General features: G+C 42.8%; 1 protein-coding gene across 1 annotated transcript in view; it reads left to right on the top strand.

Annotated features, from left to right (window-relative positions):
- Positions 1-26,995, top strand: part of syn3 (synapsin III) — a 112,346-nt gene that overhangs the window by 20,756 nt on the left and 64,595 nt on the right. Inside the window, exons 3-6 of the mRNA XM_069156593.1 lie at positions 554-611; positions 11,314-11,405; positions 25,770-25,926; positions 26,890-26,979. Coding sequence (XP_069012694.1) covers positions 554-611; positions 11,314-11,405; positions 25,770-25,926; positions 26,890-26,979 — 397 coding nt within the window. The remainder of the gene's footprint in view (positions 1-553; positions 612-11,313; positions 11,406-25,769; positions 25,927-26,889; positions 26,980-26,995) is intronic.

Here is a 26,995-nt window from a genome sequence, read left to right as displayed (position 1 = left end):
ATTCAGTGGTGCACACACACACACACACACACACACACACACACACACACACACACACACAATCAACAGAATATTTCAAGGAAAGAAATCGGCACAGAGGACTATCCCTCAATCAGTGAGTTCTCTTTATTAAAGGCACTTTATTTCACTAGACTCTCTTTGCCAAGAGATTCTGTTTATTTGAAGCGCTGCAAGGTCAGATTCTGTAATCTTGGAAAATGTGAGTCATTATTTTGCCTACTTGCAAGGTATTTTGGAAGGTCTGTTGAAATTTCAGTTCTCCTTCCATCAAATAAACAAAAAGATATTTTAAGGTTGTTTTGACTGTTGGGAGAGTTTGGAGCACGTACGCTGCACTGCAGGGCAGGAATCCACATATTGAAGTGCACACATGACCTGAAGACACACAAATCAATCAGCATTGTGATTTATGCTCTCGTTTCCACTGCAGAAATGCCACATGTGCAGAGCACACACTGTTTAAAATACTCCAGTGTGTTTGAAAAGCATATTTTTGTCCGCTTTTTCACGGTTTGTCTCCTTTTTCATGCAGGGCCAAGTATTTCCGAGGGAAGAAGCTGAACGGAGAGTACGAGATCCGAGTGGAGCAGGTACAGCATTGCTTTTTATGAAATATTTGAATTGATCATTTTAAAGCTGCAACATTTCCTTTTCGTTTCATGTTTAAGTCAGCCTTAAAATTTGTATAATTATTTTTGGATTATCTTCACACGTTTTTAGTCAGAGTGCAGAAGACTTGCCAATGACATTGATCAAACACAGTCATTTTAATAAATAATTTGAATTTATTAGAGAAATGCTGTGGTTGGCTAACTGACAAGTTCAGAAATGAAGAATCGACAACAGTCTGTACCAAATCAAAAATAATGTCCGCTTCCCTTGCCGAGCTCTTAATTTGTCTTCATTAGAACAGAGTGTATTATCATTATATATATTATTTATACCATGTATATATCAAACACTATCCTGCTGATGAGTCTCCTCGTGAAACTCTGTCATAGACAAACTGAAAATGGAGGCTTAGACTCCGTCCTGACTCTTCAAACCAACAAGCTACATTTACAGAAATGCTTTAGGAATATGTTTATTGACCTCCTTGCTAAGAGTTGAAAGATAGCATTGGTCCCACTCGCACGTCTGTGCATTAAGCATGCAGCTAATAGCCAGGAGGTCTTAAGCTCACGGATTCAAACATTATATCGCATTTCTTTAGTGGAGTGGAGAACCTATAATTAGTGGTTTTGTGAGGAGTTATGTGGTGTAACGGAGTGTACTTTCATTTATTACCGTTCGCCACACAATGAAATTTGCTCGGTTCAGTACACGATGTGATGCAAACATCTGCTGTCAGTAGTCTTTACATGCCCACATACGCTGCAAGAACAAAACCAGAGTTTAGTTTAAGTTCGGGAAGCTGCACTTTTCTTAATGGACATTTTTTTATTTGATTTCTTTTATACTTTGCTTCTTTTATACTACAGCTCTTTTCTTACTGACAGTTTACAACATTTTGGTGTCTGAACTGTTACAGTAAGAATCAAGGCCAAGTAAGAACTTTTCAATATTAAAATTCTTTGAAAATACTTTTTTTTTTTTTTTTTTTAAAGTTATACATTATTATCGTTTTCTCCGCTGTACCAAGAAAATTACAGAATTGTAACTCAAAAGCCGAGATTCATATTGAACCGTAAATGATGAGTATTGTTACACCCCTGATATCATTGAACTGTTTCCTCCTGAACTATTAACTCCTTCTTGTTAGCTGTTTCTGCCGTCTTCCAATTTCTTACGCCAATATTGGCCTAACTAACCACTTCCTTGCTGTAGCTCCAGTTTTAAGGAGTAGAAGTATCAATCTTCTTATTTAACTTTTGGCAAGAAAGCAAAGTAGCCAGGCTCCCCAAAATGTTGACCTATTCTTTTAAAAGAGCTGCCTAATTTTAATTCGATGCAGTTGTGACAATATTTCATACAGTGTGCACAGAAATATGTTTATGTGTCTAGACGTCCCGTATTTACGGTGTTTAGATAGCATCTAATTTACCTCAAAGAAGTCTTCCATCAGACTGTACATGTGCAAGCCATTGTTGAGACTGACGCTGCCTTTGAAATGGAGTGGTGGGTTTTTATGGGAGAAGGAAAAGGGACCACAAAAAGCTGGACGGGTGATTTTATAGCCTGTTTGCTCGACTCTCTACTGTTGTGGTCACATCGTCTTTCTGGGATGGTGTTGGAGCTGGAGGGGGGCGAGACTTTTCTATGATACGTGATTTCTTTTTTTTTGTTGTTAAACCTTGCGGTGTCATAGCTATTGAACCCCAATAAAATCTCGACAGAGTTAATTAGGCATCTTAAGTTGAGCCCCCACAAAGCTCAGCAACAGCTTCAGCTGACCTACTTAGATCTTGTTGGACCTTCCACTCTTTCCCAGAAGCCCCTCTGCATTGATGATAACAAGCCAGTCGCTAATTGCCTTCAGCAGCCAGACTCTTCATAGGCTGTTTGCGCACCTCGCCGAGAGCCTCGGGACGATGGAAACTCGATCTCTGTGTGAAAAGTTAGCGACATGCTGAGATGAACCCTTTTACGGCGTGACAATAAAAGCAGAGGGGCCCGTTGCACCCTCCTCCTCTCTCCAATCCCGCTCTTGTTTGGCTTTTAACATCGGCACCCAGCGAACATTTTGACATTGAATAGTCTTTTTACAACGTGCCTGCGCCAGTATTGAAACATAAGGTCAACTTTAAGCCGATACCAAACAGCTCCTAGGGCTGACTTTCTCACATCTTTGTCCCTCTCATATTGTGATTCGACTGTATTTGGATGGACACTCGTCTTGGCCAATGCACGCTCGTTGTCATCTGTCATGTTAAGCTCTCTAAAGCAGAGCTCAGAAGCCCCAAACCGACAGAACTTGCCTGCTGCCATATAAGGTATGATCTTTAGACCGAAGCACAGGCTCACCACAGCATGTGATGCTGCAGTGGGGAGACCTGATGGCAGCCGGGATGAGACCAAGAACAAGACTTTGATTGTAACTATGATATCTCTCATCCACCTCTCCCTCCCTCAGCCGCTGCCCCCGTGGCACATTTGTGGCCGTTATTGTGGATTATTATTCCCTCTTATTTACGTGACCCACTTTTAAGTTACATTTCGTAGACGCCTCAGGTCCTGTGTCCACTGGGTAACCCTTTTTTTTAATTTTTTTTATTTTGTATTGCTAAACAGTTGCTTGTGGGAGCGCCGGTGGTGGTTTTCTTTGTGCTCCTAAGTGACGAATAAAAACATGCTCTTTCTTAAAATCACAACATATGCTTAGTAGTACTTCTTGAAGCTCTGGGTGCCAAAAACATGCCAAGCATTGCTCACGGTTTGATCTGTAAGACACCTTTGGCACCTTTTGGATGCCAAATGAAAAACGGCCAGAAGTGTGGAGGGAGGTTTCCTTCTGTGTGTATCTGTAACTTCAGGGTCTCTCGTATACTTAACGTGGAAAGAGCTGGGAGTTGTATATTCATTCGCCTCTGTCAGTTAGTCCCGGGTGGGCTGAAAGCAAAGTTAATGTGCACTTACATCAGGTCAGTGCTCGTACATTACGAGTCTCTTGAGTCACTGAAATCACGAGGTGCAGAAAAACCGACAACACCGAAGCGACATTAATCACTGTCACATAGTTTCCTCTCATCTTCTTTATCTTCTCATAATATCACATTTCTGGTTATATTTTATCAAGATTAGTAGCAACTGTGCGAGGCTTGTCTCAGGCGTGGCTGTGCTTTGAACTAAATGCTGAGTGCGTGTAATGTTTACCCTGATAGTTTACCCCGCTATCAGCTCGTTAGCATTAGTGTCATGTTTTACTTCGATTAGGCATGACGGGTACGGTGCCTTATGTTTAGGTACCAATGACCACTTGGTTAGGTTTAGAGAAAGGTCATAGTTTGGATTAAAGTAGGTCATTTTACCTAAGTGACGAAAATTACTGAACATACGTTATGCAATTTCCATATGTTACATTATATAAGTAATTTGCTGATGCTACTTAAACGTTGAAATCCACATTGACTTTTGCTGTCTTATGAACTCAAACGCCTGTTTCTCGGGTGGAAATCCTTTGTTTGTTCCACCTCACCACCCCCGACCTCCACCCCACGCAAACTTTATCACTCTTTGTAATTCATCACATGACCTCCTTCTTCGACAGTCGGCGAGGCAAAGCGTAACACCTACACGGTATTCTGGATGGCGCTGACACACGATACGGTGCTGCAAAACCTCTCAGTTCAACAAATTAATCCAACAAGTATTCTATTGTTTTCAACTTGTCCTTTGCAAGAGAAAACTTGTACTGTTTGTCCTTGAAAGTTTACATAGTCTCACTTTCAAGGTTGACCCCAGCCCCTGACCTCCCTGCATGTTATTTCCTTTGCAGATATTTCGTCAGGGAGTTTTATCTCATTATAAATACCGGAAGATAATTCCTCCCATTGACACAACTGATTTGTTACCTGAGCACATACAGTATGCCTGCTGCTTCCATTTTGGACTCCGAGTTGTTGGGTTCATTCAGAAGAATGCATTCCACAGATCTCTGGAGCTTACAGGATTAGGCATCGCCTACAATGCCTTCTGTAAGCCTTTGAAGTATCTTGGATGTGTGCTGCCTGGTGGCAGTGCCAAGCTAAGAGCCTCCACATCTGACATATACGTATTGCTTATTGGCATTTTAAAACATTATGACAGTCGACAGTAAAAATTTTGAAAATGTTCACCAACTGCATTGAAAGTCGATCACCGACATAATGACGCCCAAGAAAAAGCTAGCAGATAAACTGCCTGTTTACTACCCACAAGTCATAAACACTGCAATTTACACAATTGGACAAATTAAACAGAGCTGAGGAGGTCTGTTGTTTGTAAAGGAACAAGAGAGCAGTTCTTTTGGGTTCCCGGCCCATGTGTGGTGCAACATCTGCTCAGCAGGCGTATGACCTCAGCGCTGTCCACGCTCCTCTCTGCTGTAGTCATGGCAGCTCAGGCTGTTGGCTGCATGTTATCCGTACCCTTTTTTTGGCCGGTATTCGTCCATGTCATAGGGCATGTGGGCCGAGCTCGCTCACGACGGATGATTTCATTTGTTGCCGATCCAGCTGCTCTCATGCCTTCTGTCGCTCCATTACATTTAGCATCTGTGTTACATTTCAGCATTTAGTGCCACAATGGATTATTTCACTGTTGTACAAGGTGGTAGTGATTAGTGGCAAATACTTTCTCTGTGGTGCAGATGAATAGTCCACTGGACTTCAGACTTCTCAATTGCATCAATATGTGATTGAAACAAAGCTTATCGAGAATTACAAACAATTCAGATGTAGTCAACACAAAAGTATCTGCCCTGTAACTACTGTGTGTTCCCCATGTGCTGAAGCAAATCACTGCAGTCTGTCCTCTCAAACTGAATAGCCCTCAGTCATGTAACTATAATGTGTCAACTCACCACAGGCCAGACAGCGTGGGACTAATGTAACAGGTACATTTATGTAATCATTTATACTCAAAGTTGTGTTTCATGCAGGCCTTGGCTGGTCAAGGTTTTTCCCATTAAAGCAATAAAAGAAGCAGAAAAAATTATATTTTCACGTGAAAGGAAACCACACAATAACCGCCATGGGGAGGAAAGATTTTTGTCAACAGCTTTCCCAGTTTGGATGTCCACTGAGGACCAGAAAAATAACAACTGTAATTGGAACCAGGTCAGCGTTAAAGGGAATATACTAGGCATTTGTTGGGAGGACAAATGCAAGTTCAGTTCGGCTAATTATAGTTTAGATCTGCGTAAACATTTCAGGGAACATCCTTTTTTCTTATTTGGCCTTCCTGGCCTCCCTGTAATACCTGAATGTGGAGCTGCTCTTTTTCATAAGCATATCATAAAGTATACTTTGATTTAAGTTATTTGATGTTTATTATTTTTAATGTCAATTTGTTTTTGTATACAACTTATATTTGTATACATACCTCCACAATATAATATTAGTATAATGATGTATTTCCATCTAGTGTAGAATTATCTAGAACGTCAGTCCCACTGACAGTTTCACTGCCTTCATTCTTACACTTAAAATGACACTTCAATTGTTTTGATATCTTTTCATTTCACATTCAAATAATTTATTTTATGATTTCATTTGTTTTGACCTTTTTTTTTTTTTTTTTACTTTTTTCTGCTGCAATTGTAAACACAAGCAAGCACACTGAAAGGTCATTAAATTCAGCCTTTTCTTTTTGTTTTTGTCTTTGCGGCCATGACAAAGTTGCAAAGCAAAGTTTGGGTGCAGCGTGACCGCTACTTTCAAGTTGTTTTTGCCAAAGGACAGAAGGTCCTGTTCACAATTTGACTCATGACCAAACAAAAGGCACCTTAACCACCTGAACCTCGGTGACACGGGTTAGTCCGACTCTAAAAATACTCGCAAAAATTCCAGATAGGCTGCTGTCAAGCCGTGTTTACTGTTCTGTCCACAGGTTCACGTGGCTTGGCAGGAAGGACAGAGTGTAAACAACACTGCAGAAATAACTGACACTTGCCCGTAAATTGCTGTTTCCTTGTTCCAATATTGCCTTTCATCACAATACTGTCCGTCAGGTATGAGTTATTGTCCATTAAAATAGCAGCTAGTGTTGATTTAAATGCCATTTTGAAATGGATAAATGCTTTTCCATTACCTGATCTTATGTGGTAGAAAGAAAGAAATATGTTGGATATTCCCAGTTTGCTTTGTTTACTGTAAATAAACAAATTATGCAGCAGTGGGAGTGGCTGTAGCTGGGAGAAACTCAAAACCTCAAAACCTCAAACAATGGAGAAAAAAAAAACGTCGTTAAAGAGGACTCGTTGAGTTCAGCTTGATCCACAGCTGAACTTAATCCTACTCTCCAGAAACTCTGTCCTTACAAGCAGCTCGGCGGAGAATCCATTCTTAATTCAGCCTGAATGCAGGTCAACAGATCAGAAGAATCAGCTCTGGGGGCAGTTGTCCCATGTATCACTTCCTGTTTTCCTTTCCCAGGGCAAGAGCTGCTCCAAGACAAGTGTCTGAATGTGTTACCGTGATGGTAACCATGGTGCTGTGAAAAGCCTCCTGTCCTGGCTTCTGGGCCTGTGCCCCGCACCAGCCACTTCATCCATTTACTGCCCAATGACAGCGGCTGTTAGCACTGCTCTTACCCTTAACCAGCCAATCAGAGATGGCGTGGAGTGCCGAGCCTTTGCCAAAATGTTTGCCCGCTCTCTGGGTTTATCTTCTTTGGCCTCCGTGGTTGGGATGGGATTTGTTTGGAAGGTGTGGTGATGTGTACATGTGAAGGGAGCGTCATGAGTCCAGGGTGTGTTACGTTGTTTTGGCACGGCATGCGCTGCTGAGCACACAGATGGTTCTGTAGGGGGACAAGTATCAGTAGAGAAGAGCTGAGCAACGGACTGGAGCCAAGTACATGTCCTTGAGGCACACTGAGCGTGAGTGGTGCCTTGTTGTCTCTTAAATAAGATTATGTCATTTACTCGCCCCCTGCTCTTCCTCTGAGAGTGCAAAACAATAAATAAAAGAGGTGGGTGTTTTTTCTTTCTGTGTCTTGGCAAAAAAAAAAAGAAAAAGGAAAAAAAAAAGAAAAACAGTTTTGTTATGTTGGCACATTCTTTCAAAGACTCCCCCGTACAGAGTTTACATGGGCCGCAGCACTGGATGAAAGGGAAATTCATATCTGAGAGTAACGCTGATAATATTCCCTTTTTATGTAGATGAAAGCCCATGTAAAGCTCAGTAAAGCAGGCTTAAAGTCTCAAATGACGATCACAGCATGAGAATGCGTAGATAGAAATTGATTTAACTTGCTATGCAAATGATCAGGAGCTGGGTTGAGTAAAGGGTCAGCTGCAGGATTTGCTTCAATCTTCATCCATGTTGGCGTTTATGAGGGCTGATCTAAGCCGTCGCTCTGCCTGTTCATTGAAGCACACGAAGAAAAAGCAGCTTATTTCAGTTGTATATTGTTGTGAGGCTGTCACATTATCTGCTGTGCTCTTTATTGCCCGATAAATAAAGTTTCAGGAAAAATCGAGCATAGTTTTAAATTCTTACTATTTCTGGTTTAAGACTGGCTGATCTGGTTTGCACTCATTGGTTTAAAATAGATATGGTTAATTTGTAAGCAAACTCTTTCCTGTTTATAATATTTATAGTGACGTTGACACTTGATATTTGACAGCCAAAGTTTTGTAAGTTCATTCTTGGGACCAAGTAAACATTTGTGCCAAATTTGTAGAAGTCCCTCAAGGTGTTCCTGAGATGTTGCAGTCCCAGGAATGGGAGGACGATGCCCTTTGACCTTTCACCCCCAAAATGTTATCAGTCCACCAACTGAAAGTTTGTGCCAGATTTGAAGAAATCTCATCAAGACGTTCTTGAGATAACGCAATAAAACAGACGGACAACTTAAAATACGTAATGCCTCCAGCTGTGGCTATCGCCATTACGGAGGCATTAAACATTTGACTTGAGAAGCTCTGAAGCTCTTGGTTGATCCACCACATCAGCTATCAAGAAAACGAAGTCATCGCGCTCCGTTGGGTGTTAGCAGTATAAAAGACTGATCTTGACCATCTTTGCAGTCCAAAGAAAACTCTCCCAAAGTCTCGACAAATGCTTCATGCAAATATTTCAAATACAAACCAGCAACGAAGGGTTTCTTGCTCTTACATTTCTTTATCCAGCCAGTCCAGGATTTAATCCATCAACTCTCCAGTCACAAACCTATTTCTTCGATTAGTTGACTGCCACATACCATTAGCCATGTGCTGTACATGTGTGCAGGGCTCAAGTCCAAAAGGAAGTATATCCTTTTCAGAAGTTTTTCTACCCCTCTGTGTTCTTGGGAAATGTTTTCACATCAAATTGGGTCTTTAAAATCACTTTTTCTTAGATATAAAAACACCCTCTTCATCTTCAGATGTAGCCTGTTTGGTGATACACATTGATGCACTTCCCTCTGAGGGATTAATAAAAGTATCTGTCTCTATACCTACCTATTTCCAGTCATTTGGGTCAAGGCTCTCCAGCTGTGCTGACACACATGACAACTGAGTTTTTCTGTGTCCTCAGTAGCAGCAGGCAGCAGTCATGTGACATTACCAGCAGAGCTGATAAACAAACTGGCCTCTTTGCTCTAAGTTTAACACCTATGTTCCACTTTCACATTATTTCCCCTCTGAGTAAAGTGTAATCGTTACACACGGCAAAACGAAGCAGTGAGTGACTGGATCTGGTCCACAGCTGACTCAAGATTAGAGACCTCACAGACCAATGAGACGCAGCCAGGCTCTCTGTGTAGTGTTGTGTTTGGTAGTCGATCACGTCACGTCAAATTGAATTTTAGTTTTTCCACAGAGAGTCAGCAGGCTACTTGTTTAGGGCCCATTAAAGCCACTGCATTAGTGTCATGTCTCATACTTGAAGGCGATGTGAAGACTAACAAATGGCAGCGTTTCATGTCTGAGGTCAAACCGGCTGCTGTTTCACGTCCCTGCAGGGCGTCCTGTACCTGCAGCAGATGGAAGTTTACGATGACGCAGCCTGACCTCGACACAGACCAACTCCTGTCGGGGAACACGGGATACGTGTGATCAAACAGCGCGTTCGACTGACTGAAAGCGTTCTCTGTGAGCACTCAGCAATCCCCCCCTCCTCTGAGGTAGCCAGCTATTACCAGGCCCAAATTCAGAAAGACGGGTCTGGCTACGGTTCATTGGGGAGTGTTTCCAGTCATTGCATGATAATGGACCTGGAGATAAATTTAAAGCTATCGGAGCAGCCTTTAACTAATCAGAACACCATATGACGTATGTTGCGCACAGAAATTCACCGAGTAGTACAACAGAGACCCCAATAACAGCAGAGTGCAATGCAGTGGCGGTAAATTATTATTGCTGACTCTGCAGACTCCAATTCCTGGATATTTGCTAGCGTTGTTGTAACTGTTTGTATCTCTTCACCTGGTTCAACCACCGCCGCCATTGTTGGAACTACATTTAGAAACAAACACTTTGACTTTTTGGGAATCATTTCCAGTCGTTGCATCCTTCTGTGCGTACAGTTCGGGTTAATTTTAAACTATTGTAGCGGTCTCAGCTGATCAACATTGACCACCACATGCGACAAACTGGCCGAAACGCTACCACCACCACTTATAAAAGAATGCTTGGCCTCAATTTCGTTAGCTGTTTGGTCCGCCTTTCCAAGTGGGCGAGCGAACCTTCATGCAAACAGGATTTCCAGACTATAATCACAGCAAACATGAAGCTGTGAGCAACAGGTGGGCGGAGCCAGACTACCTGTGAAGACTAGGTTGAAACCTAGAGTGTAGCTGGAATGTGTATCAAACCTACATGGCTTTTAATTTGAAAAGAGGGCTTTTAATTTGATATGGATACAGGAAGACGCGGCATTCGGCCAACCAATCAGTGGCAGACATTCACGTTCACAGCTGCCGTGCAGCCAAAGAGCATGAGAGCATGTTCACAGTGTAGCAGGGGGGTTTGACAGAAGAATTTGGTTCTTGTCAAACCTTTACAGAAAGTCAAGCCCTTTTTTTTCTTCCACATCATTTTCACTGTTACATAAGAACGATGTTTTTGAAACTGTGATCATCGATGTGACACAATAATTCCTTTCAGGAATGCTAAAATTGGTCAATAGTGTTGACATCAGAGTATGTCTGGACCGCGGTAACAATCATTACAAGGAGAATAGAATTGTCCCTCTCTGGTCCCATCCATCCAAAAAGTCCATTCCCAGAAGTCGGCCCCTCCCCTCGAGTGTCTCTGGGAGTTTGACTGAGTCATTAGGTAGCCGGGTTACAGCCTTTCACAAGGCCCTCACTGTCCAGGAGGCCACAGACTGGGGATAACTTGATTTGCCTTCTCTCACCAGCTCGCTCTGTCTCTCTGACCCCTGTCTTCTCCTCGATTCTGTTCAAAAGCAAAAATGTAAAATGACTCGTATAGAAGATGTACTGAAGCTCGCATCTGCAGCTTCATCTCATGACTTTCAGGAGTCAGAGGCACGACAGTAGAACACATTTTACCTTCACTTTTAAATAAAAATATTTCTGTCAGGAAGCCAGGAGAAATAAGAGCACCGAGTCGGGTAGTTCAGTGACTGTACGCGAATACTGTGTGTTGTTGTAGGATGGAAGATATAATCTAAGTTTGTCTTTTGTCTTTGTCATCCCCAGGCGGAGTTCTCCGAGATCAACCTGGCCTCCTACGTCAACTCGGGGTGTATGGTGGACATGCAGGTCAACAAAAGCGGCACCAAAGTGGTCAGGTGAGACGCTCGAGGAGAAGCGCTGCTCCTTTGAGGCACGGGCCCACACAGTGTGTTATCTGCCACAGTGAGCCGGCACAGAGGCTTCGGCTCTCCTCTCTCTCTGTGGTGATGAGCTCGGCTCTGGGTAAAAACACAGCGCCTGCACTCAGAGGAATGAGGGCTGTAATGTGATTATGCCGGTGCAGAACCTAAAAACAGCTTCGTGACTCGGTTTTAACCTTGCTGGGAAATTTGCATGACAGTGATTAAAAAAAGGACGGTTTCAAAATATTTAATCTCGTTACCCCTGACACTGTTTTCATTTGCTTCTGAGTGCTCTTGTAGCTCTTGTTCTCACAGTGTCATCATGATGTTATTCTGTGTTGCAAAATTCACGTTATACAACCAGTTGTTGCTGAGTGGTCTGTTCAGTGCTCTGGCTGAACTAACGGGTCCTGTTAGGCCACCGGTTCTGCTGTCGACCTGCTGTGGTAACAAATAAGATAGTTAGGAGATAGTTCATCTAGATTTTGCAGACTAATCAGTCTGTAGACATCAGGGTTGCTTTTAAGACGTGAAACCCTTAATTGCAGGTATTGTGGACTGACGCCAATGAGAGCACCTTGCACATACTGGGTGTCAATGTGCACGGTGCAGGGGAAAGCTCCGTGAGTCAGTATGATCAACATCAGCACCTGTGTTCAATACTTTGTGCCCACTGGAACGTTTGCATTTCTGATTCCACCATCCACCTAAAACTTGAGCAGAGAGCACACGTCAAGTTTAGTGTCGTCAAAGAAAATCCACCTGGTTGCACTCCTGAACCGATCTGATGACAGTGTTCTAACCTCCTGAACTCCTGAATGCCACTCAAACACCTCGCCTTTCTAATTGATTAATTGCTGCAGGCTTTCTGAAACATTTCAAGGGTCTCCATTGTCGATTTCCTGAGTTTGGCACAAACGTTGCTGTGTACTCTCAAAGTTTGTGGTGAAATTGCAAATGTTCACGTACCAGTGGTCACAATGACACGTGTGTAACGGGCTGATTTTGATCAAGTGACGTAGCTTGAAAAACATACTCATGAACCTTATTGCTTCCTCCTGCTCCATTGTGCATCTCTGTCCTGCGTCTTGGAGCTTTTTGATTGCATCTCGTGGATCACGTGCATACCAATGATAACAGCGGAGCGTGAGATATCTCCACCAGCTGAACACACGAGTCACATCTTTGTGTCAGGAATTGAATTAAAATCAATATGTTTTCATTTTTGCTTTTTTATTATCAACACGAGTGTGTCAGACATCCCAGCTGTAAAACAGCTATGATCAACATTTTATATCAAGGATGTAAAAGTGGTCTTTCAGAGTGATGATGCTACAGTTGCTGCTCACCAGCTGACTTCCTCTCAGCCTTTTGGTTCATTCTCACCACTCTTAGGCTCATTGTTTCCAGCCTCAGCTGACTGCTATATTTAGAGAAAAAACCCTGACGGTTTACCACCTGCCGAGCGCCACACCGCACACACAAAGCGTTAGCAACTGGCTAAAGTCTCCAGGGCGAGATCGGGGTTGGTGGAGACCCAAACAGAGCTAAAATGAGAGTAAATGTTTCAGGTGGCCAGAAACATGACCTCAAATGAATGCTAACGTTGCTAAATATATCTGTTGGACCAATGAATAAGCAGCTGTTTCGTAACATGTAATAATAATAATAAGTAACATTTTTAAGGTGTCAAGGAAATGAAACACTTTGTTACATATGTACCATTTGACAATATGATAAATTCCCCAGCAGTGTTATAAAAGGAACGACATCTTTTCAAATATTAATCAAATCAAGCTGTAACCGTATGCTGTAACATCTAGATATGTGTGCATGCGCATGCCACTCAGTGTCAGCCCACCAGCGCTCATTCTAGCCTTATAATAATTAGATAATCTGTGTTTCTGGCCACGACTCCGCTCAGTTACGGGAAATGGTCCGAGCGTGCACCACAAATCAAGTGAGAATAATCGCCGACACAGGGGCACTAATGCGCCCGACGTCACAATGCAACCTGTTGTCAGCACCGACACTGAGGTTATTGTGTGGGCTGAATATTTACGGCGATATTGCTGTAATGATAGAGAGGCCAAATTGGATGCAGATGGCATGACTGCTGCCGTGCTCACAAACACTGACGTTCACTGCCAAATTGTTGTGGTTTAGCTTATCATTTAAGACTCTGAACTCCACTACAAATAGTTGCATGGCTGTTTCAAGAACTGGAACTGGAAAAAGTTCAAAAGTTCCATCAGTCGTCACGGTTCGTCATGGAGAAAGACACCGGAGGATTATTGGGATAAAATCTGCCCTCTTCAAAGATCACGGCCGGTGAAAACCAATTATTTATTGTTTTATCGTGGCGTTTCATTCCAAGCCAGAAAAATTGTGTAATATGTCCATAGATCGACAGAAGCCGGACACAACACTAACTTCTGATATGCCCTTTGTGTGTATGTGTGTGTGTGTGTGCGTGTGCGTGTGTGCGTGATGTGTGTGTGTGATCACGCGGGGGGCTACACACATGCATACGGGCACGTTTACGGCGTATATTTAAAGCAGCTTCCGGCTTCTCCACGTGTCTCCCGGCTGATGCGTTCACAGCGCTGTGACCTCTGACCTCTTTCTGCAGGCATGCTTTGCAGTGAGCACATCTCCTCTGCCGGCTCCGTGCGGCAGCACACTTTCTCACACGTCTGCGGTTTCACTGCTGTTGATGCAACCAGCTGTCTCTCGCTCTTATCTTGCTGTGCATTAGACAAAATATGAATCTACTGTACGGTTAAATATGAGAGATGAAATGGAGACAATGGATCTCACATGATGCTGTAAGAGCTCAGAGAGGAAAACAGGTCACACACAGTGTGTAGTATATGTGTGTATCAGGTTTTATACACTCTTGTTTCTGGTTGTGAGCGCTGATAGAACAGATTTAATAAGTGCTTCATGATCAGGTCTACATTTTATGACACCGGCAGGTCAGCTGTATAAATGTGAATGCACACGAACAATGCAGATGCCATTCTCCACACATATGCTGATACTAATACATGAACGCGTGCTGAGCTCCTGGTCACACATTGTAATGAAGTACAGATGAAAAATAAGGTTTTTGTAAAATGACGATTTGAAGGTGTTGTGTGTACTCTCCAGGCCAAACGTATTTGAACATAACAAAGTCACACTTTTTTCTGTCCTTCAGGCTCTTTGCTTCTGGCCTGCAGCGACACTCTTTAGGGAATATTTCCCAGTTGTTGCATCTTACGTCACTTCGACCTTTAGGCCATTAAGCTTTGTACACTGCGTGTTGAAAAGGCTGTATCTCCCACACACTTCTATCTAAATCAGGGGTCTCCAACCCAGAGCCCACGACCCGGTTCGGAGTAGATCATGAAAGGTTTGAAGAATATGCATTTGTTTTTGAATTACTTGGGACACTGCCCAGGTTTATTGACAGCCGCCCGGGTATATTTGGCGATCAATTTTTATGAATTTGTTTTTTGAACCTGCCCGGGAGAATGACTCGATGAACAATCTCCCCCTGCTCCCGTTATCTGTGAGTGCATCAGAGGTTAAGCTCCGCTCTGAGTGGAACACACAGAGAACAGAGGACAGAAACACAGCGGAGACCGTCACACTGAGCAGAAAAGAAACGGGTGCTCATAAATTAGATAAAGAACACAAATACAATATTTTTCTGCTGGACTGCAACAGCGGGGCCACAGCTATAAAACGAATGTCAGTCACTGAGTGAGTGAGACATCAAAGTTACATTGCAGCTCAGCTGAACGCTGCAACTTTTCACATTAAAAGCCCTCCAGTTTCACACAGGGTCCGGCCATATGCTCGGATGTGACTTAGACCTGTGTTTCTATCAGGAGGGGCGGGGGGGTCTCGATCAAAGGGGAAACTGAATTTTCCTTGTTAAATCTTATATTAGAAGGCTTTATTTGACACTTTCTAATAAAGTTTGGCCACACACGAGCTGCACGCACTGCAGTAGGCATTTCAAGCACATCTGTGTAGATACAGGAAAATACCCCCCCTCCCTTTCAATTGAAAACATGCAGAAAAAAAGCATGCACATGCTGTTGAATTTAATCTGTTGTGATACGGTATGTTAGTTGGGTATCAATTTGTTTTTGGTCACATAACAGAAGCTTATTCAGTTGGTTTGGGTGGAGCTCAGCTATGTAAATAAATGTTACTAAACATGAGTAGCTCTCGGACGCTTTCATTTTGTCTAAGAGCTCTCTGAGGGGAAAAAAAAACCCCGATATATATTAATGCAAACCTCCTCATATTTAAGCTAAGACTTGGCTCTTGACTTTAGTATCCATTATTTGGTTTCAAATTAAGTTTGCCGGTAATCGCGCAGTCTGAATGACAAAATAAATATGTGTGACTGTCCAAATACTCACGCTCTGGATTGCACATATCAGTGCGTACGAGGTGCAACGTGGCACGTGTTGTACAGCCTGCAGTACAGCGGAGCGACACGCCACAAGGTGCAGCAGTCATGGCGTGTTGTGCCCTGCTGCACTGCTGTAGTCAGCCCTTTGGCTCCTCCGCTCTCCGCTGCCAAAACCTCGGCTCGAAGTGGGAACGCTGGTCTGGCAGCCAAAAGTATGATAAGCCACAGAGCAGCGTTCCTCTTCTCCTCCGTCCTCCCAGAGCTCCTCCTGTGGTTAATAAAAGCGGGTGATAAATTAGTGGTGATTGATGTCGGGCAGTGAGCGTGTTAACGCTGATTGAGGAGTTTATTGAGCTTGTTTAAGTGTTGCACTCACTTGAAGGAGTTTTGGTAGCGACCAGATGCCTAAAATGAGAATGTACAATTAAATATGAGGCAGAGGTTTTAAACTGTTGGGAGTGCTTTCTGTCACAACTATCAGCATGGCAAGCATCAGCGTTCGATAAAAGAAGCTTTTACGGGTCTTAGATGGGCCTAATTAACACTGCTGCACGCAGTACTGGACCCACGAGGACACTGATACTCACTAATACTGAAACTCAAAGGAACTAATTTCAAACTGGCTCTTTACATGAAGCTCTGTTATAGACTTGACTGATGATCATGTAATGACCATTATGGTTATTATTAACCCATTCAGCCCCGGGCCATAAGTTGCAGCTTTGTACTACTTCCTTTTATGTGCCACTCAAAAGTCTCTCATTATGTTTCAGAACAACAAAGATTACGTGAAACAACATTTGATTTGAAGGGTCCATTATAGATTTGTGATGGATTAGAAATAAATTAAATCCAATGACAGGATGCATTCAGTTTAACTCTGAATGACTGAATTAGGATATTAGCTTTAATAAGTTGTTAAACAAATCAGTGAAACCTGCGAGGTTTTTTTTTGTAGCTAATACAACTATGAGCTTATAACAGCATCATAAAGAAAAATAACAGTTAAGCAACAATATTATTTTCACACGTTTCTTTGCGAACAAAGCAGGTACAGATATTGAATGGATGTGGCTATGATAACTATTACAACACACAGTGATAGCTTTTACTATAGATATGTATCGGGACCAAGTGACGACTCACCGTTACCTCAGCCATTGGTTTGTGAACGGCTGTTTTTGAAGCCTTCATCCCGGCATTTTTGCCACCGCTGTCTTGGTTTTGGAGCCAGAAGTGACCATATTTGGATAAACTGGGAGAGGAGGAAGGGAGGGGTGGGTCCAAGTGAGGACACTAAATCTGGGCCCCTATACCAACAAGCTCACTCCACCCTGGGCATGTCAATCAAGCCACGCACACCCTCATTATTTTCTGAAGGACCACCAGAGCACTGATCAGAAGGAGGAACTTTAGATAACAACACCATAATGACTTGTGGAAAACATGAATTGACTTTGGATTTCATGAGAGAAGTTCACGCATGTTGAATGGGAGTCTATTGGAGCCAGCCCCTAGTGGCCCTCAGCGGTATTGCACTTCAAGGCACTTCAGCATCAGCTTTACTTTTCAGACCTGGGGACTGCATCCATTTTCATATACAGTCAGTTGTGGTAGCTGTCACGAGGAGCACTGAAGGTAATGTTTTTCACAGACCAAAAAAAACATACAGTTCTTAGCCTCACCTACTTTGGTCTGATTGGTGGAATGTTTTTTCTAAATACAGTCAGTGGGCACAACATCAGACTTATTTGAACTGTGGATCAGATTAAGGGATGCTGGGGGGGTGATTCAAAGGTGTGTAAACACCTGTGGAGTTTACTTGTAAAGAAACAAACTTTACATTCGCTGGTTCTCATTGTGTGCATCTTTGAGAATCTTGTTTGGTTTATATTCATGTTTGCTTGCTATAAATGTTCGTTGTCGAAATACAAATTCCAAATAGAAAACAGGGTGTGGCTTCCAAAAACATGGCTCCAACAGAGGGCCATTGTTTAAGTCAATTTAACATGTGCTCATTGATGCTCACTGGGAGCCAAATTTAGGGCAATTACACGTTTATTTATTTTTTGTGTAAAAGTTATCACATACAATTTCATTCCCAAATGCAATTCTGTAATTTTCTGTGAGTATAAATACGCGTTTTAGATTAGCCGACAGGACGGGATTTGAGAAAAAGGACCTGAATTTGTTTCAACAATACACTGAATCACTTGTTCAGATGGGAGTTTATTTTTTTCTTTTGCTGTGTGGCCAAACGGCCTCGTCACATTCCTCACCATTCTCAGCCCCACAGATGGACGGATGGAGGGAGGCAGCCAGATCACATTAGCAGATCCTTGTCTTGAGTTTTTTTTTTTTTTTTCTTCTCCTTCTATTTAATTTTCTTTTCTGAAAGCCACCAGTCTCAGCCAGAGAGAGCCACCCCTTCTTCACTCCACAATCCCATCAGCACACATAACCAGACTCTCCTCCTCTGGTTACCTCAGGTGACAATTTACCACTTAGACCACACAAACACACGCACGCACGCACACACACACACACACACACACACACACACACACACACACACGCACGCACGCACGCACGCACACACACAATCTTAAACCCCATTTTAATCAGGAAAGGAACTGTCTGCTTGGAGCAGCCTCAACGCCTAATACCTCAGACAGGTTCATCTTGTTACCGAGCAAATAAATCCCGCTCACAGACACGCTGAGTTCAGACATGGCTTTGAGGAGGCCTGAGGGCGGTTTTCCTTCAGGAGCGCTGTGACTGTAATGAAAGCATACAGCGTCCGTGAGGCCCGCTCCGCCCGTCTCTGCTTTTGTAATACGGCCATGAATACAAATGGCCCCGGTAATTCACTCAAACTCCTAACAACGCTCATTTCCCTTTCTGCCAGAGGTCATTTGGCGCTCTATTGCTCTTGCAGCTCCTCTCCTCATTACATCGGCCTCCCGTGGGACTCTTCTTCAAATCCTCAACATAATCGCTGTTAAACAACTAAACACTCTCTAATTTGTTTTGCTGGTAGATGTGCTGAAGTTACACCCTCTCCTGTTTAGATTTCACACGTGTGATTGAAATAAATCTTTCGCGGTTGGCGCCCCTTCATTTATTTCCTACGTGACCTTCGCAGCGTTCGGTGTGGTGCGCCGATGAGCCCCGGAGTACGAGCTCAGCTGGAGGCAATCGAGAGCGCTGGCAGCCCCGACTGGGCCACCGCCCAGGTTCTCAGATGCTGCCAGGTCACTCTGGTGCCACCAGGACCCGAGCCAACGCCGCAACCACAAGGAGTCCGCAGGAGTCGTAGATCCAGGCCAGGGGACCACAACATGATGATATAGGCTTCAGGAAGTCACTGCACACAGCTGTTTCTCAGGGCTCCGTGGGTGTGGTAGATTTAGCTGTACAGTCGTTGATACAAATCCCAATAAAGGGCAGTTTGATTTGTTTCAACCTTTCAGATAAACGTCCAAAAAAATAATTAAAACCTTAACATCAATATAATGACGTCAACAGTCAGGCTTCTCCTGTTTACATTTCTAGTGTTTTTCAACTTTTACAGGTTGATCTGTGTTTTCGCGAACCTCACTAAGTCCACCTCTGATTAAACTTGATCAAACTTGGACTTAGCGACCACCTAGTCTCTAACTTCCTTTGGTGCTGCGCTGTTAGCGTGCTGTGGTTTTTGTTTTTTTTCTCTGAAGTTTCCTGTGGCTAGAAACCACAGCTGAAGAGCACTGTGAGTTGCAATGGTAAAGTTTCGGGCCACAAAACCAAAACAATAACCTCAAAGTCAGTAAAACAGGCTATGGCGCTAAAGGCACCTGCAGAGTTGGATTACGGTTGAATCACAATGAGTCCCTCTCTCATTATATAGTAATTTGATCCCCTCTAATTAAAGCCTCTTTAAGTAATGAGATCCTGAGGTGTTTGAACTTTGGACAGAGCTCGGCTGTTTTCTCCTGCTAGTCCTAATGCTAAGCTAATCGTCTCCCAGCTCCAGCTCCATGCTTAATGCACAGACACAACAGTGATATCAATCTTTTTATCTAACTGTTCTGATACCATAAAAAGAGAGTTTAATTTTGCTCTGTGCCCTCATAACAATGTTGTGGCACCATGTAGAGTTCATTTTTGCTCCAGAATCTGACCTCCAAACAGGAAAGCACAGACTTTTCTCTCGAAGGTACGTTTCCCTCTGATGACGGCGAGCCACCGCAGCACAATGCAGCATTGTGTACGAGCGCTGTGCTGATCCTCGGTATGTACTGTTTGACATTTGTGGCATTCCCGCCGAGGTCTATCCCGATTATCCTTATCGATGAGAGACAGACTGATGGAGGAAGATAAGGCCCTTACCAGCTTTTCGAGCCAGGCACAGGGCCATTATGAGGACAAATGTTCCCTACATTTCAGACAGCCCTGTGGAGCCTATTAGAAGGTCAGAGATTCTGTATGATTAATGGATCTGGAGACCAAATGGCAGCATATTGTCCTGAGTTTGAATAGTTTCCCACTCAAGGAATGCTGATGAAAACATCCTGTTGGCACTGTTGTACAGTATATTGAATAATGCCAGTTGTGTATTCAAAACCAGACAACTATAATGTGGAGTGTTCTGGCTTAAACAAGTTTTTTGGCAATTTGAGCGTTACCCTTCATTCATTATCACCCTTTATTTCTGCCTTTTCTTTCCTTCTATGTTTCTGTCTCACAGGATAAAACTATCATTGACTTTTCTTCTTTTTTTTTTTTTTTTACTCTACACCTGTGAAAACAAACCGTAAACTCAACTCTAACGTATCACATCATAAAGCTGACGTACTTAACAAACTGTTTATTTACACTCTTCTTTGAGCTCAGTTTTTGGCCACCAACTTCAGAGGGAAAAACTTCTGCTTTATTTGCTAAATGCTACGTTATGTTGCCTCGATCTATGCTCACTTTATCTGTCTGGTGTTTTGTGCTGGACGAGTAAAATGGGTTTTCAGAGTGGTGATATGGAAACCAGCCGCCTGATGCGTCTGGAAATGACTCTGATGAGAGCTGTAAGACTCAACCGCTCAAACATAAAAGTTGGAAGCTATTAAACCAAAACATTGAGCTGAACGATGGTAAAATGCTCCATAGAGCTGAGGGAATCTGCAGATCAGGTGACTATTCTCTGAGTAAATCACATCATGCTAACAGATAGAAAACAACAACTTGGCAAACACAGTACATTTGGGCCAAATATAAACACTAATGGTGTGTAACATAAACATGAAGACTATTCGATTCACATTTCCATGGACACACACTTAAAAAAAAAAAAGTGGATCGTGAGGTTGGAGAGGTCCTGCTGTCTCACTCACTGAATGGACAGCTGGCGAATATTTGATTGAATAAGAATCAACTCCAACTTCAAATGTTTTTTTGTTTGCAGGCCATAGAGTATAAAAAAGCAGACTTAGCCTCCGGTTCTGAAAAGTAAATTAATGCCTTAATGTGCAATACCACTGGGGGCCACAAGGGGCTGGTTCCAAAAACTCCTCAGCTCCTCCAAACATGGTCACTTCTGGCTCCAAAATACCCAAGATGACAACGACCAAAATACAAGAATGGAGGCTTCAAAAAAGCAGTTCACAAACTAATAGGGGACATCTTTGTGGGTTGCCATTTGTTTGAGACATGCTACAGTTCCTCATACACAGCCCATAACTAATCTTCACATCAAGCCACAAATAGATTTTTTTCTTTAACAAATCAAAAATAGAATTTAAGCTTGATTTAAATGCCATTCTCTTTTCCACAGGTTTGTTGGAATTGACTGCAGATTGACTTGTTATGACGGACATGTTTTTCAGCACGTCGAAACCTATCTTGCTCAATTTGCTATTGAAGTGTTATGTGTGGGCGTATGATTCCACATGGATCCTTTCTGTCCTCATGTCCTTATCTATAACCCTACTATCCCTCATCAGTGCCTCTTATCAGCCTTTATTGCACCACTGATAACCTATTCAAAGGGTACATTTGCATATCGCCCGAGAAGTGGTGCCTCAAGAGCCTGAGCGATTCGGATCGTAAAGCACAAATGTGCTGCTTTAGCGTTAATTCATGACTCGCGGGGAGCCGTGCTTCGGCAGAACGAGTCCGAGTGAAGAGGCACAAAAACAAAGTTAATGGGTGACGAACCTCAGTAATGCTCTGCTGCTGTAGGGCACCGCCTCTATTAACGGTAGCCCAGTGAAAGACAACCCGCTGTGCAGAATGGCATCTGGCCTTTCTGTGGTAATGAGGTAGCACAAAGGTTCAGTCCGTCTGATACACGCATGCACTCAGCAACACATGGACAAAGCAGTTTTCCTGTAATGTCCCAACAGTGAGGAGATCTTAATATAGAACAACGAGAGATAAGAGCCTGTTCTGATTTATGTACAGCTGCGATGAGAATATATCAGACACATGGAAAATCTGTCTGTGAGGGTGTTAAGTACGTACGTCGAATTTGATTTATTTAGCAGCGTTTAAAACAAAGTTACAAAGTGCTGCACAGGATATACAGAGAGAAAAATAAACGACTTGTATACATAATATTATACTCAAAAATAGAATATTCACTGCCCCATTGCAGGGAAGGTAAATTGGAAAAAAAAAATGGTTTTGAAAAGTTTTTTAAGCTACTCGTGGAATTAGCTAATTTAATAGATAGGACAAAACTGTTCAAGAGCGATGGGCCCTCATGGCGAAAGCACAATCGCCTTTGGATTTGCAGAGGCTGCTGGGTGTAGCAGGGAGACCTTGGTCGAATGATCTGAGCGGCCTGGAGGGGAAATAGGGCTGCCAAAGTTCAGAGATGCATGATGGTGCAAGATAAGTTGGGCCTTGTAAGTGATGAGCAGTATCTTAAAATCGATTCTGCATTTGATGGTAAGCCATGTGAGGGATACGATGATGGGAGTGATGTGGGATCCGCAGTTGGTTTTGGTTAACAGCCTGACATTTGAGATGAGTCAAAGCTGCTCGGCTGAGACAGAGGTGAAAAGCATTGCAGAATTCAAGAAGGGAAAAAAAGATAAGAGTATGGATTAGAAGTCTAGATCACGGCAGTGATCATTGGCAATGCTCCGGAGTTGAGGATGAGACTCGGGACCGAACTTGCAGAACTCCATCGAGTGAAAGACACAAAGGCATGACTGTAGGGTTCAGGTTTGTTTTTATTCAACCTATACTCTCGGACGTACTTCAACCAGGAATGCCACATGGTTAGTTCATCAGGTCATTTCTCGGTAAAAATGCCAAAAAGAAATCAATAAATAACTGCTTTCAAATGTGACTATATGGTGGTTTCACTGGTATTCTATAATAGCAAATGTAATACTGTTAAGTTTAGTTGATTTAAAGATGCCATTTTTTCACTTTTCTGACATGTTATAGTCCAAACAACTAACTGAATAATTGTTCGGTCAACCCAATTAATCATTCAAACCTTCCAAAACTTGCTTCCAAACCTTCCCTCAGCCGAGCCGATTTGTGGTCTGAGACCAAGTTTGACTGAGAATAACTAAAGACTTTCTTTTGTGCATCAGCGTCCAATCTTCAGTCTTTTTCCTGTGCATGTAAACGCTCTCACTTCATATAACTGCTAAAGATTTGTTCTTGCCCGATGGCAGAGTTTAACATCAGGAAACGGAGAGAGTCTGCAGCGTTAGTCTGTCGTCATGGCATGTTCTTCTTGGATGCAACTCTGTATTTTGTTTCAGGCCGATAAGATGTATTAATAGCTGTCTTGGTTAAACTGCTCACACACAGCAGGATGTTGTTCTCTTTCTGGTTGCTAGAAACAGCACGTCACACGGATCGGCCCGTGTATTTTATCATGAGGCCGTTGAGTGTGGTTTGGTTCTGGAGCCTCAGTAAACAGCTCCATCCAGTATAAATAGCAGAGCCTTTGGTGTGTTGCCACTGCGGCTGACTGCAGCAGCAGGGAGGAACAGCTGCAGTCGCTCTGTCGCCGAGACCAGATCACTCCTCGGCCGTCTAACGTATGCAACACTTGAGGACGGCCCGGCTGTAATTTCAGCTCTTGTGTACCTGTGCATGTCTGATGAGTAAGTTACTATATCTGCAGGTAATCTAGTGACAGCTTTGGCTGTGTACATGTTGTATCTGGTGTTGGATCGTTTACTTGTCATAAACAATATGGTCTTTGTCTTATTAAAGCTGCACTCGTCAGTATTTTAATTTTAATGGTTTAGTAAATGTAATATGAAAGATGTTGCTTGTAGTGATGAATCCACTGACAGTCACCACTTAACTCTGCAGGTTTAAAGAATGTTTTAGTGTCTTTCAGCGCAGTGTTTTGGTTTTACGCCCGGCAACATTGCTTTGGTTTAGTGTCGTTGCTTTCATCAACTGTTTCCAAAGGCAGCCATGTGAAGTTTGTCTTAATTGATTAAAAGTCCAATAATATACATTTTATAAAGATTTATACTTTATTTCCCCGGGGAAGTGCAGATGGATATTAGCTCCTAGCTAAAACTGGTACGATAAAACTCTTCCCCTTGGTGAGTGTTTTTCGTACATGGTTCCCGACAAATACATATAATTAACTGAACTATGTAACTATGTTTATAAGTAGAGTCCAAACACGTGCTGTCAGTGTGTCGCACTAAATCTGAATACACAATCCAAATAGTTTAAATATTGTACATTACATTTTATGTACATTTAAAAAGAACACTACATATTGTAAATTAACATTTTTCACCTTCACTGTATTCACTGATTAAGAAAAAAAAAATTCACATTTTGGGATAAAAGAGTCACAATGTAGAAATCTAGTAAACGGGTCTTTTAACAGACAGAGATAAATTCCTTATTGTCCTATTGTTGCACAATACCAGAATCAAAACGTAAAACATGAATAGGTAAAAAAAAAAAGGACTTCAGTCTAAGTGAATTCCTGGTGTTAATGTGAAATGTGCACCTGTTTAGAGAAGGCCTGCAGGTGCTGGAAGGGCCACTTGGCCCTGCTCCCAGAACAGTTTGTAAAGGAAAGGATTAGGCTGTGTTAATTGGATAGATGGTCCAAAAAGATTAGGTGCTAAAGGAGCATTTCTTCACCCTTTCAGCCAGACACAGTGAGTGAATAATGGAGCCCTGGACTGTAAACACAAGGCCCAGATACAGTGTGCTAATGTGCTGACAGAGTTATCAGCCTGGGATAAGCCAAAGTGCTGGAGGTGTCTGACTTTGGCATAGTCAGGCCAGTTGTTAAGCATAAAGGTGATTCTTGGACATTTAATTTAAAAGAAATCTTTTGTAAACATGCATCCACGCATGCATCCAGTTTGAATGGCAGTAAAAATGTGCTGTACTTGCCCGCTCCAACTTTACATGTCACTCTTTTTGTGGCATGTAAAGTACCAAACTGCTAATGTCGGCATGCCAATATATTCAGCAGGTATTACTTACCGTATTCAAAATGTATGTATGTAGATATAAAGGGCTCATACCAAGGAAATGAAAAGTCAATGATTCTTAGTTTCAGGTGGTTATACACTCATGAAACCACCTTTAAGGGCTCACCAAAGATGTTCAAATTCATTCTGTGGGGATATGAACGTGTGCACCAAATATCATGAGAATATATCAAATAATGTGTGGGCCATTTAACAAACACTGTCAGCCTCATGATGATGCTAGATCAAAGTGAGTAGGCTTCATCCTCTGGGTGCTTTGAATGTCTGTTCAAATTGGTTGAGATATTTCAGTCTGGCTTTTCCACCTTATTTTATTGAAAACACTAAGCTGCCTTTATTTCAGTCAAAGTTATTTCCAATCTCCCCGACCCTTGAAGATCGACCACCTGAAGTCCGCCAACATCCAGTTTGACGGTTTTCTTTTCCACGTCCGTCCTGCTGCAGGTCCTTCAAGCCAGACTTCGTCTTGATCCGCCAACACGCCTACAGCATGATCCCCGGTGAGGACTTCAGGAACCTTGTGATCGGCCTGCACTTTGGCGGCGTCCCGAGCATCAACTCCCTCTTCTCCATCTACAACTTCTGCAGCAAACCTTGGGTGGTAAGCGGTCTTTAACGGCTCTCTTTGCTCTACTTTAACCCACACAAAGGTGCCACGAGTCCCTCCCTCGGCAGCTACCTTCGACTGATTTATTTGGCCTATTAAATGGAGCTGTAACACCTGTGTCTGGAGCCTCCACCGCCGCACATTATTGGTCACTCTGTACTGAGGGAAGCGGTGAAACTGGATGCTCGGCTCTGCGTGAGTTCATAATTGCACTTTTGTCACCTACAGTGCAACAAGTGTTCTCCAGAAGAGATGACACGCAGAGCCACATAACTTGGTGGAAAAAAAAACAAAAAACGTTTTCCTTCACCACATATTTACAGTTACCTGTTTTAAAAGCATAAAAAAATGAAGACCTTTGTGATCCGTTAATGGTGATGAACCTTGAATTTCTGGATCTACTTGGTATCATAGATCTCAAACATCAAAAGTAAATCACCGCTTTTATTGTCAGTACTTTAAAATCGAGGCTCGTTTTTACAGCTGCGATTTTCTACAACCATACAGAGAAGAGCACCCGTTATAAAGGAGGTGGTGTGGCAGAAAATACAAGCAGCTTCAGCGTCACGCTAACCTCACATTTGTGTTGACCCACCGCTGCAAGCAACACGTTTAAATCCATAAACTGAGGTGACGCAGGTAAGAAGTAGGTCCACGAGAACGGAAATCACAACACCTCGAGATTTAATAACTCCTAGAAAAGATTACTTTTGAGTGGTAAGGATTCACAAATGGATTCATCCTTGTGGAAAAACAGGCGTTCAAGGCCACGCGGTCAGAGTTTTGTCTGACTGTACCGGGCCGCATTTTATAAGCGTCTAAAAGGGTCAAACAAATGAAGCATCCTCTGCGTCTAAATGTCATGCAGCGAACACAGGAGCAGCTTCTAAAAGCTTCCATCTAACCTCTCCCGCTTCAATAATGACGTTCGACTGTCTTGTTTATTTGTGCTTGCAGTTTTCGCAGATGATTAAGCTCTACCACTCCCTCGGCCCGGAGAAATTCCCCCTGAATGAACAAACCTTCTATCCCAACCACACGCAGATGGTGAGTGCCTCGCAGA

Source organism: Embiotoca jacksoni, unplaced genomic scaffold (assembly GCF_022577435.1).
Source record: "Embiotoca jacksoni isolate LCO1_2020_lvr unplaced genomic scaffold, fEmbJac1.0.p SCAF_21, whole genome shotgun sequence".
In the NCBI taxonomy this organism is placed as follows: domain Eukaryota; kingdom Metazoa; phylum Chordata; class Actinopteri; family Embiotocidae; genus Embiotoca; species Embiotoca jacksoni.
Note: the sequence above shows the minus strand (reverse complement) of the source record. Positions and strands in the feature narration are given on the sequence as shown.